We start from the raw sequence: 13,545 nt of genomic DNA, 5'->3' as shown, positions 1-13,545 counted from the left end.
AAGCTGTAGATAGAGGGTACAAAATGTTCACCAGACGTTACATTTTTTTTTTTTAATCTAAGAAACATTTTTAAAATGTACTTGATTTTTAAATAATCACTTAACAAGGCAACAAACCAATTACAAACACATAATAAATAAGGCTATTAAAAGGTCACAACTGTAGTAAATTAGTCAGAACTATAAATGGGACATTAGAAACACTATGTTTTGTTCTTATATGCTTAATAACCAGAACAAGAATTAAAAAAGAATCAGTTTATTTCAAAGTCTGCTTCTTATATTGAAGCACATATTAAAGCAACAGTACAATGTTCATAAAATATAAGTGTGATGCTGTAACATTTCTTACATGTCAGAATACTGATATTTGTATGTATACTAAAATAAGAATTTTAAAATTGTACAAATAGATACATTAAAAATGACATAGAAATAGGGCGCCTCCCACTGCAACAAGACAGAGTTTTTATATCTGGCACGTATTAGTTCAAGATGAAAGTATAAGCAAAAAGATTTACAAGAATCAGCTGTAACAAGTTTGATGCTCAAGAGACATAATAATTGTACATTGTACTGTACATACATCATATGGGTTTAAGCTGGCTGAATATTATATATTTCAAGTTTAAAAATGCACTACCATATAGAGTGTCCATAGTTTAAGGCGAAATTACAGCTCAGAACTGTTAACTTTTCTAATTTGTGGAAGCTTCTTTGACATAAAAGATTTAGATGTTCATAATACATAAAAGATTTCCCTTCTTTGTAGGTTCACTTTTAGCATCTTCCTTCATTTAAATATTCTGTGTTTCTTAAGTGGGTTTTTTCCTCTAGTGAAGTTGGCAGCCAACTTCTGCATTTGCCTTTTGTAGGAAAAGGTACTTCACAGTATTTACCACTTTTATGTCCTTTTTTATCAAAGGAATCCCTTCTGTCAAATGTTTAAATGAGACTTTTCTTGATTTTTAAAAAAATACCTGCTTACATTTCTTCTGGATTCTTCAGAACATTGGACACAGTTCTTAAGGCCAAATATTAAACTTTATTGTTAAGAATCATCATCGAAAGTGTCTTTGGAGCCATACAAGTCTGCAAGTTTCTTAAATCGAGGTCCCCAGTTTTGTAGATAGTCGTAGTCCAAATCAGAATCTGTTGTCGCTGACTCTAATGAGCTAAGTGAACCAGCCACTGAGCCTCTTCCTTCATAGCCATAGATCTGAATAGAGTCATAGGGAGGAGCAGTTGGATCGTTATCAGCCTCTTGTATTCTTGTGTTGATGAAATCATCAACATCAACGCTATTGGGAGCTGGTCGAAGCCCCGGTCTTGGCATATACTGATACTCAGGTTTTATGTCTTTACGAGGAATAAATCCATTGATGCCATCAGGGTTCTGCAAAGTAGCTATGTCAAAAGCTTCAGTATCCTCCTCTCCTCCTCCTTCATCATCGTAAGTAATAATGTTCTCACGGACATCTTCTTCTTCAAAAACAATCAGAGGTTCTTTCTTCTGCCTCTTCAGTGTTACAAACAACACTACAATGACTGTAGGGAATAAAAAAGAAGTTAGACTTCACTCTCAAACAGAAACTGCTTTATAACTAGATTATTGCATTCATTGAAATCTTAGTTTTTATGCTCCAGTTCAGCATGTAGTTTTGCTAGCATCTGCATTTTTAGCATACCCAGCTAAGTAAAAGCTATGATGTTTGTACACAGAGTTGAACATAATTATTTGAAGGTTTCTCTTTGGGCTGAATGCCATTGCTCATACTAATTGTTTATTACTGCATAACTTTAATTCATGAAAAGGATTTGTGGGCCCCTAGTGCTGTGTGACTGCTGCAGCACTGCCTGAGAGCGGTCTGATCACGTCTGCTTGCAGCAAAAAAGGATGATGCTCTTCTCTCTCCTGTATGCCCAAAGCTAAACTTCAATTCCATGTTCTGGGCATTTCCATGAAAATGGAATTGTTCTGAAGCAACAGCTGAATACACATCTTTACTCGTGTGTTCCTTCTCACCGCAGAATTCTTTAAAATACCTTAAATATGTAAGATAATAATGACTGTTGAATAATACGAGCAAATTAAAACATTTTATATAAATATTTTCAAATCATCAGGAAATGCTTTATAGCACTTTCTTAAAAGCAAATCTTCCCAGCCCTTCATTTGTCTTCCATACAAGAGAAGTTGGAGGAAAATAGCTGGCAGGAGCCATTAATCCTGGCTGACCTCAATAAGGAACCTGTCATCCAGGGAAGATCACAAAACTTAAAACTGTATGTCGTGACCTCCTTTAAACAGCACTCCTGATTAACTGATACTGGGCCACAAAAGGACATTCTTTGAGCACACCCAGACATATGCACTCGTGTTTACTATTGCAGTCATCATATATTGCATTTCAGTCTGCCAAATTAGTACTGCCTATAAGAATACATGCTAAGAGATTAAGATTTTTTTATACACCTTGGAATGAAAGGCAAGCTTAACTTTTAAATACAAATAATTGTAGAAGAATAAGTAAATAAGTACTTTACCGAGCAAAATCACAATGCAAGCAAGAATGGCAATTAAAGCTCCAGTGCTTAATCCCGCATTGAGGATGTAGGCTTCAGCATTACAGGAGAGCAAGGAGCCATTGCTGTCACAGCCACAAACTCTGATGGTCAGGGTGTTGGTGCTGCTCATAGGGGGGAGTCCTCCATCACTTATTACAATAGGAAGAAGGTACAAGTCTTGCTTTTGACGACTAAATCCTTCACGTCTAACAAGAACACTTGCAGTGTTATCTGTTTAAAGAAGAGAGATAGTCATCACTTTTTTCCTCAAAGTCATCCATCCCCTTAGTAAATATGGAAAAAGTATTTATTACTGCAATGGCACTGAATTTTCCGATGATCTAGCATGTAAAAACAACCAGGACACCTTCATAATGACCCAAAACATTGCAGTCCTCGTTTCATTCACACAGTACTACAATACATTTTAATTATTTTAGGGTGTATTAGGAACACAACATCTAGCTCTCTTTGTTAATACTGATTTGCATATATATTGTTCTCTTTTCAAAGAATCTTAGCAGCCTGCATATGCGAGTTCACAAATTACTTAAACACCATAAGGCAATATGGTCACAGTAAACAAAGCAATGATTTTGCAACTCATGATGTTTATGATTATTATAAAACAGACATCGTATAAACAGCTAAATATTAGATATACCAGCTAAGGCAATCTGATATGGTAACTATACTAAAAAGTGCATATGTTTTTGAAAGCCTAATCTACAAATGATTATTATAGATGATGAGAGGAGTATCTTTAGCACTTTGCTAACTTTCAGGAAAATTCACAATACTTCATCAACTACTAGAATGACTGGGCCTTGGCATTGCTCTTTGTGCAAGTTCTAGGCTTTTTCCGGGATTAAAACCCCTGGTGGAAGGGAAGAAAGCAAATCCCTGAGTTATTGTTCTTGGTACCAGACCTACAGGAATGGAAGAAACGAAGTCTCCCATCAAGATAGAAAAGTCAACACATACTGTGTATTAGCAGATCTGTTCATCTGTTTCAATAGGACACAGTGAAGTAAGCCACATTTTGGCAGAACTAGTTTTTTACCCAAACTCCCCAAAGCCAGAAGTCAGACAACTTGATCACATATACAGAGTCTTTTGGGGCACATGATTACTTATGTGCCCATAACACAAGAGTTAAGGTAGCTCTCACTCTAACACTATTTCCATTTGTTCTTTCTGAACAGTTTCATGCCTTGGGCCTCCTGGTCCAGAGCATGGAAACCAAGCTGCTCTCTCAGCACAGAGGTCGCTTTGGATAGTCCTTCATTCTCCCTGGAGCAAGAGTATTTGAAAGGGAAGTGTGTGAAATGAAACACTGCAATCAGACAGCCAGTGCTTCCTGCTCCCAGCCCGAGCAGACAAAGGCAAGGAAACATGAACAGCATTTCTTTATTTGTACTTCTTGTTTTTCAGCTCTCAGACTGAATCAAAGTTTATACATTTGTAAACATCCTGAAATAAGTAAGTAAAATGAAACAACCATATCTGTGGCTTTCAGACCTTCAAAAACTAGTTTATGACAAAGATTTACTTCGCACAACCTTTTCTGTTTTCAGAATGGATTTTCCACTATCTAACAAAAAGAAAAGAGAGAAAAGAAAGGTTCTTTTATCTACTAATGGAGGGCTATTCTCCTCTATTTTATTGCTGCCTTGAGGTACTGCAGAAGATTAATCATTTTCCTGTTGAAGAGTCAGCATAAATTCAAGAATTTAATAATGCAAACCATAAAACCTCTTTCTAATTATCTAATCACTGTTTTTTCCTTGAAAATCTGTGAATAAATTATACTAAAAGTTAAGTATCCTTGCCTTGTATTAACCACCTTTGCAGACAGTAGCCTTGAAGCAGGAGAAGGTCTGAAATAGTCCCCAGATTTGGTGGACACAGAGCAATTTATGGGATGAGAAGAATGCCTGTACTGAGGCCCTGCTTACTGGAACTCTCCTACTAGAAAACTCTGAAGGTCACAGCAAAAAAAGGATGAGTTTCTTCAGGACTGTCCTATGTACAGTCTGTTTGATATATGTAGAATGAGTAAGTTAATGTCCTCCTCTCTTTGCCTCTCCTGCCAGGCCCAGCACAATCGATGCCCAGACTGGTTACGTCTGCACCACAGAACTGTAGACTTTGAGACACTGAAGTCCCACAGTAGTGTGCAGGTAGGAAAAAAATTTGCTAACTTCTCCTTTACTTGTTGGTCTTATTTGCTGAGGATAGAAAAGCTGATAAAGATCTGATTATTTATCACTTTTGTTTTTTGGAGGTGCTCTTTTGTCTCTTCACAGTCATTTTACCCTTCTAAACATTAGTCCATCTAGGTTTTGTGGCACCATTTTTTAAGAACCTTAGTGATATGTTTGTGTGATAGGCATCTTATTTTTGGACATTAAATTATTGGGTTCATGACAATTTGATATAAACAAACATCAGGTCTATCATCTACTAACGCATCAACTAATATTTAAACTAACATATATTGATATTGGAGTCAAATAACTCCAAAGGATTGACTAAAGTGTATTTATTTATTCATTTAATCGACATGGAAACAAAGATCTACTCTGCTATGTAAAGAAGTGCAATAGGACAGATAACTCTTGTGGCAAAATATATGATCATTAATAGAAGGCTGAGATACAACTGCTTAGGGGCTGCAGAGGCAATCTGAAAGGGCACACAGGACAATATCATGTATCAGTATGTTTAGTCTGTAGATTACATGTTTGTTATTATATTGTATTTTTCCTGAATGTTGGCAGCTTAAATAGTATTCCACCTGGAAAAGGATAGCAAATTATTCAATTATGAAGTATGGCCAGCTCCACTGTGGTCAACTGCATTATACTAAAGCTGAATGTGATTCAGTGGGTGATTTCTAGTTCAATTTTTTAAAATTAAAATCCAATCAGCATGCCTTTTTAAAGTTGAAAAAGGATTATTGCATCTTTGTTTTTTGTTTTTTCTTTTTTCTTTTTCTTTCAATTCTCACATTTGGAAGGGACATAATATCCACAAGAGAAAAATAAAAACCTTCTTTACCTAGATAAAAGATAACGTAATCCTAGATAATATTCTCATCCTTGATTTTTCATCATTTTCAAGTCCCGGGAGTATAACTATAATCCAGGTATAATGGCAATTTTTAAGCCAAGAAACAGAAGCTAAATGTCAGTACTGGCTTAAAACTATTACTTAACACATATGGGAGCTACCAGGCTGTCAGTCTTAAAGAACACGAAGACAAAAGCAAGAAAATATTCACCCTGATGTCATCCAGAAAAATACACATACTCTCATTCTTCAGCTATTATTGCCTGGAATTTCCAATGTCCAAAATTGTTTTAAGTGAAGACTGCACAAATTCTCTATGAAATCTTTCAAGTTAGGAGTTAAAGCTGCATTGCCTCATGAAGATCTTTACATTTTTTTGATTTTTGATTCTCCTTTTTCTGCTGATTTCTTTGATACTTTCCCAGTTTTTCCTCTACATAAAGGAAAAAACAGCTAAGCTTTCCGAGGCTTGTTTACCCCAACACTATGTAAAGATGCTTCTAGATGAAAGAAGCTGAGTGCATCGTGAATATTGTGACCTTCACCAGAATGAGAGTATTAACTCAGCGGGAAGCCTGAAGAATTCCAGGTGTCCAAGTGCCTGAAATCTTTACCAAGTTCTGGTAAGTGCTACAGAGAATCCATGGCATAACCCTACATTTTACTGTTCATATGCTTCAAAATCTCTTGATTAAAAGGTTAAGAGCGCAAGAGAGTGTTTTTATATTGAAAAAACGGATTTTAGGCATTGATTTTAGAGGACTGACTTACAAACAATTTCAGTCTTTATAAAGCTCCGTTTCGTGTTTTTGGAAACATTGCTGCACTTGAATTTTGTGTCGTATAAGGAATCCTTTTGCAGCATGCAATAGCGGGGTGGTTGCAGTACTCCCAGCAATATTGGCTGTGTGCTGGACTCATACAAGGTGAGCCCAAGTAAAGGGCATTTCATTTGAGGATGGAGCAGGATTTAAAGCAGGAAATCCATCTGTTAAAAATCCATCTCTCTTTTGTGAAGCGTCACGAGTCTCTGCTGCTCTTTTGAAGCTCTGACATCAATGGGAGTGAAACTGAACAGGGCCCAGGCTAACACAGTGCTGTTTATTTATGTGGTGTAATGTAAGTAAACAGCGCAAAAGTAATTTGGTGTTTTATCACAGCATGTGATAAGCCATTATCTCATGTTTTCTATGGAAGATAGTCTCAGCTGAAAAAGTTGCTAACACAGTAGGCTATTAATAGGATGTGGGATGTGATTACTTTTTTGGAGTACTGCAATATGTGATTACTTTTAGGGGTTGGTAGAAAGAAACTCTATTAAATGATAATTATAGGACTCTATTCACTTTAAAGTTCTGTAATAGTCCCAAACATTGGAGTTTTCATTAACTGTTCTCCACAGTTAATAAAGCCATTTTTCTCTGAAACTACTAATTCGCTCTGAAAGTGATGGTGCAATACATAGCTGCTCAGATTTACAAATGAAAAAAGAAACCTTAAATGATCATGTAAATTATTTGACTGCAAACAGTAACACGCTCTCTCTGAAAAGTTCTTTATATGGAAGTATGTATAATTTTACCTCTATCGTATCTTATATTAAAAAAAAAAACAAAACAAAAATACATAGTTACAGTAACAACATATATTCAATTCAGTAAAGATTATATAAAAATGATGAGAAGACTGTTTGCAAATGGATGAATTGCTTTACAATATTTATTTCCTAGTTAAAAAATTATACAGGAAGATTCAGTCTTAAACATCAACTAGTTTAAATAACCTTTTCCACAATTGTCAGCCTCTGCATTCAGCATGTATCATCATTTCCATTGCAAAACGTTTTTATCTGGATTAACTTTGTCATTAAAATAATAATAATAAAATTAATTTGCTGCATGTGGAAATGAAGGATTAAAGGAGTTGTCTGAAGTAAGACCAAAATACCATTTGCCTGCAGCTATATCAGAGCATCTCAACTCTAACCTATCTGTTCTCTCTTAGATTAAATACTCTAAAACACTTTCAGTTTGGTGCGATGACCATAAATTATCTCTTAAGGAGAAATTTGGCCTCAGGGTCTCAAGTAAATAATTCATTTTTATTTACTTCTCTAAAAATACATTCATCAATTTTTCAAAAATTCTTTTACTACATTAAAGAGAATAATTATATCCTCTTCATTAGATCCTTTTTGAATTGCTTATGTATGTACAAGTGTCAAGCACTAGGCAACAATATTACTTTGATCCTTCAAGAATTATGGAGTTTTTGTTTTGGAACTCCGATGAAACCCTCATTTCAGGTTTCTATAGAGGTAGAAAGCACACCAGAACAAAACACTTGGGAGAAAAAAGTTGTTGCTGGTGATGTTGCCTTTTGTATTTCTGGCAGTCTAGATTGAATCCTTTGGATTTATTATTTAAGCCAGTTCAAATGAGTACTACATTTCAGAAAAGAGTCCGAGTTTCCTTCAAACATTAAAGTTTGCTAATTAAAACTAATTTCTCAGGAACTGAAACTGTATTTTTTTTTCCCATATAGGAAAAAAGGAAATGAACAATGAACATGAATGTCATAATGATTACCATTAAGAAAATATAATAAATATTTATAATAGCTGAATTTGTATTTTCACTTTCTCTCTCTTTTTTAGTCTCTGGCTTCCTCAGCCTTTGGCAAGTTAGGTCAATGTTAGAAGATCAAATAAATTCTGGCTTTCATCTATGCCTTTTTTTTTCCCCTGTACAAATTTCTTACCTCTTATTGTACTCATTGTGACTGCAGTACTTCATTATAAGAATACCTCATTAACAGAAAATTGGCAAAGGGATCATGATACTTATATGCTGAGATGCACCCACTCTGGATTTCCATTTCAAGGCAATAATTTTCTACAGTAAGTTAGTGTGGTACTGACTTTATTCCATTAGACACTAGTCTGCATCTCTCGTGGCCCAAAAACTAGCAAGCACAGTTAGATGAACAAATAAATACAAACAATGTAATGGAGGATGTATTTCTCCACTAATTCTAGCTTACCAAGTAGTTTTGTTTAAATCAAAGAGATCTGCCATTCACTTTTAGTGAACAATTTTGTCGATGCTTTTTGCTCTCTTCCTGGAAAATGAAGAGGCTGTGGATTTACATGCAGGGCATTATTATGTAATTTAAAACATGTATTCAGGAAAATGAAAGTGAGTTAACAAGCATAGCATTATTCCAAGAACATCCCTGTATTTTTGAGCTGTATTTCTTCTTCCCTTAACTCTAAACCTCCAGAAAACAGGCACTCTGTCAAGATTAATGAAAATGCTGTTGTGTGACATTAAGTTGGCCATTAGTTTTCCTTTGGACATTATTATAAAGGAAAGCTGCATACAAACCTCTGTTGTCTCTGAGTGTAAAATTTGGATTATGAATAATTTCGGGTGGTAAACTGAAGATAAATCTTGGTCCGTTGGCTGAATCATCTTTGTCATCAGCACTAATTGTAATAAATTGCTGTAAAAGAAAAGTAGTCTATAAGCAAACAGCTCCTTCTTTGGATGCACCACACATAGATAGCATTCTGAGAAATCATTTGAATATGTAGAATTTGGAAAGTCAAATGATATAGCTGAAAACTCCAAAGCATCTCAACAAATGTATGTAATTATAAACTTAGTGCACACTTACTAAAAACTGGAATTCAATCTTTATTTGGTATTACATTTTACATTTATAGATGTAAAAGTATACACCTACCCACACATTTTCATATGCAAATCTTTGCTAACGTTAAATTAGTAAGCTAAATCAAAGTTTGCAGAAACTTCAGCAGCTCACACTGAGTAGCACGTTTTTCCCAAACTGCTACACTAACTTCTGAAGTGCAGACAGTGTGTAGAGCTACATTTCCATCTGATGCTATTCTTTTTCTTCAGAGATAAATCTTTAGGCTAATTCCCTTCAAGCAATGTATCGTGACCCTGAGAAGATGCTGAGTATTTCTTAATATCTGAAAGAAGCTCACAACTGGGTGAGTTGTTCCCAAGCAGCTTCGTTACTGGCGGATCCCCACAGTCAACACCAGTCATATCCAAAATACAAAGCACTCTATTGCTAACTGTTCACAGTAATTTCAAATAAAAACAAAGGAAACTGTCTTTCTGTTTGTTTGACATATTTTGGGCAAAATTAAAATATATATATATTTGAGCTGCCAATACAAAACTGGGCTAAACACTCCAAAGTAAGAAATTGATGTGCAGGGATGGTGGAGAGCACAGGCATACCTGATTGGTTCGAGCATTCTCACAGACAAACGCTTCATAGGCTGCTGCAAATTTTGGAGCATTGTCATTGACATCAACAACCTTAATTGCAACTGGAACTTTGGCTTCCTGGTGTTGCTTGTCTATGGGAGTTAGCAAAATCAGAATGAAATGGAAGAGGGAAGACCCCTTGAAACAAACAAAATCCCAGCAAAAACTGTATGAGCTGTGTACAAGTAAAGAAGAAATAGGCTTAAGTATTTCTACTGGGATTTATTGTAGTGTACCAAGCTGAGACAAGTGGAGAACTACAGAATTTACATCATTGATTATAAAAAAACCCTGTGAAATACTTACGGACTTCAACAGCAAAGACAGAGATATTATGCCAAGCAATTTCTTCCCTATCCAACGCTTTTATTGTCTTGATGTTGCCATCATCTGCATTAATAGTAAAAAATCTTTCAAGGTCAGTGTGACGATCAATTGAATACCTAACAAAGATTGAGAAGTGAGTAATTAGACAACAGAAAGGCTTAGCAGTTTCATGCATTCAAGTTTGTTTTATAACATTATCTTTTTTAAATAATTGTAAGCCCTGCCCATGTTATCAATGGGAGGATATGTGGTACTTTTAAAAGGAGGTTCACCAGGTTCAATTCTACGTGTAGAAAAAATATTATGCCAGTATGCTTTCAGTAAATGGAAATTATTGTTCTTTGAACTCTCCATTTTAAAACACCAAAATATTTATGTTTTTATTTTACAATACATGATAAAAATACCCACTGAGGTATTTATTTGAATATCTACCGGGATGTTTTATGATTTTATCTGCTTTATATTAATCAAAGATCTTTTAAGTACATCTGCTGCTGTTTGGATTACTCAATGTTAATTGATCACACCAGATTATTAAATGTTATCTATTATCTACACAGTTCCACAGTTGTACACACCTCTGATTCTTGTATATTTATCATACAAGTCTTTGAAATGTTATTTCAAAATAAAACAAAAGTGTTTTACAATTTAAGCTACACTGAGAACATGATAAAGATACACCAATAGAAGACTTCCTAATATAACTGCAGAAAGGTATGTATTTATACTTGTTTTTAGAAACTAATCCTTTACAATTACCCAGAATAGGCCACAATCTACTGCCCAGAATTCTATTTTCCAAGGGAAAAAAATGCTGTGATAATAGCAGAGGATATTTAAAAAAAAAATGATGCACAGAATAGAGTCTAACTCAGATGTCCTTATGTATATTTTAGGTAGATATAACAATGGTATTTCTTCGTGCTATGGACTTTAAGAATAGTACCTGTATGGTTACTGTTACTAATATTCTGGGTAAATTTAGAATATTGCTATCCAAGGTCTGTTATGCTACCTTAGTAATTTGCATAACAATTCTAAAAGCTTAAAGTACTTAGAAAGAAACACCCTGCTCTAATGGAGCATACCTTATAGCACTGTTTGCAGCATCAGGATCTTTGGCATGTACTTTTCCAACCACAGTACCAGATGCTGCATTTTCTTGTACTTCAAAAATATAACTTGGTTTTAAAAACACAGGCGGCTCATCAGCATCTTCCACTGTAATCTTCACTGTTACCGTATCCTTGAATGGCCCATTGCTGATGAACTTCGGATCAATATGCACGTTGGCTGCCTCTACCTTCAGACTGTAGGACTTTTTGGTTTCAAAATCCAAGACCTGAGAGAAACAAGAAGATAACGCATTCGTTGAACGTAGTTAGCTCAAATGGAGTGTAAAAGCAGTAAACAGTCCCCTAGTATTCCATAACATACAACAGATGTGAGCATATCTGTCAACAAGCTTGGACTGAAATGTGTGTATTTAAAAACAAAAAGACTCAAATAGAAGGAGCTACATTCTACGTATGGAGCAGCATATGAAGGAACTGAAAATACCAAGACAGAATCCCTGTCTTGCTCTTTGCTTCCTGCATCTTTCAGGAAATGATCTTTACTGGCAAAATTAACATTTTCTTGATGCAGCCTTTTGCATAGTACAGAAGAGGGATGGATAGGACAGGATTACCTACAGAATGTCAGGCTTGGTCTATCCCAAGCTGGTAGGTGTTCCTTTAAATATGGATATGCACAAAAGAGAAGTTATGTTGTTCTGTCTCTTTTTCTGTCCTTAGATTTCATATCACTTTACAAAGAGGAGGTTGAAATAATATTCTGTAAGTCCTTCAGAGAGCCTGATACATGTCACAGCAGAGCTGCACTGTCATCAATGTGAAATAGCTGCTGCGTTGCATTACTGGTAGCCTCAAAATGGTTATGCCTCTAAATATCTCAGAAACAGCTGCTAAGCACGACTCACCAAGCATACTCAGAACACACATGGAATGCAGGCAGTGACAGTAAGCCCACACTTTAAAATACACAAAACATACATTCCCATCTCTAGAACAAATGCTGTAATTGTTCTACGCACAGCGTAATTTCTAAACTGTATCCTAGTATTCATTTAATAACACTTTTAAAAATATGCTGATGTATGAAATCACCTTAGTTTTGCTGCTTTTGGCATAGCCTGTGACTCCTTCAGAACAATATTGTGGACAATGCGTAGCTGAGGATTTTAAACTATAGGGCATGAAGCTGTTCAGACTGAACATAAAGCAACAGTGAATGTCTGCTACTTATCAGCACTAGGCAAAACTTCATTAACAGTGAAGCTGATGGCATTGTATTTTACCGTGACTTTTTATTATGTATTCATTTAGATTGTGCAATTAATCCACTGTACAGTTTTTATGTAACTCTTCTTGGTTATTTTCTTCAATTCCAATTCAGCTAATGGGGAAATGGAATATTAAGAGTTAATCACAGCTTTAGACACAAATTAATTGAAACTGATATTTTAGCTTAGATGTTAACCCATTACTACCAAATTCTTGATCAGAAACAAAGAATACCACACTTCAGTGGGTTTGAAAGGACAGCTCTACTCACCTTCTTAAGCTTTACAACACCTTCCTGAGTCTCATAGTCTGTTGTAATTTCAAACATATCCATGCCATCTCCATCAATGATGCTGTAAGCTACTAAGCCGTTTTCCCCAATGTCTGGATCTTTGGCCTTCACTCTTCCTACTTCCTCTCCAGGAACAGCTGCTTCTGACACAGACATCTGGTACACACCTGGCGGAAGGTAAAAACAGGCATTTGCCTCAAGTATGAAGTCTGCTTTCCAGTTGTATATTTTACTCATTTAACTTACAAGTTCCAACTAAATATGGTGATTTTTTGCATTTTTAAATCCCCTGAAGGAATGTTATGGTATAAAGAGCTCTGAGAAGTTAGTCATCTGTGAAATCTTAAAACACAACCTAATCTATAAAAAATTACCTCCTCACTGATGTTTTACATAACATCTGTGTACCTAGTTGTGCAGGGAGGGGTTAAAAAAAAGCCACCAATCAGTCAGAATGCAGAAATTATGGTGACATCAAGGTTATAATTCATATTGGAGATGTTGTTATTACAGAAATGAAAGGACAATTCTGTTTCATATGACTCACAGTATGACCTTCAATTCTATACCTGAGAAGTGATTCTGCCCATTTATTCAGGAGCCACAAATTATGTAACATGAATTG

General features: G+C 35.4%; 1 protein-coding gene across 1 annotated transcript; it reads right to left on the bottom strand.

Annotated features, from left to right (window-relative positions):
- Window positions 1–245: 245 nt before the first annotated feature.
- Window positions 246–13,172, bottom strand: CDH11 (cadherin 11). Its single transcript, XM_010717721.2, has 7 exons — window positions 12,900–13,172; window positions 11,372–11,625; window positions 10,257–10,393; window positions 9,921–10,042; window positions 9,030–9,147; window positions 2,548–2,799; window positions 246–1,548 (listed from the first exon to the last, which is right to left on the bottom strand). The coding sequence occupies exons 1-7, from the start codon at window positions 13,155–13,157 to the stop codon at window positions 1,052–1,054; spliced, it is 1,638 nt and encodes a 545-aa protein (XP_010716023.1). The 5' UTR covers window positions 13,158–13,172; the 3' UTR covers window positions 246–1,051.
- Window positions 13,173–13,545: the final 373 nt, after the last annotated feature.

This window comes from Meleagris gallopavo, chromosome 13 (assembly GCF_000146605.3).
Source record: "Meleagris gallopavo isolate NT-WF06-2002-E0010 breed Aviagen turkey brand Nicholas breeding stock chromosome 13, Turkey_5.1, whole genome shotgun sequence".
Taxonomy (NCBI): domain Eukaryota; kingdom Metazoa; phylum Chordata; class Aves; order Galliformes; family Phasianidae; genus Meleagris; species Meleagris gallopavo.
This window is presented reverse-complemented; position numbering and strand designations above follow the sequence as displayed.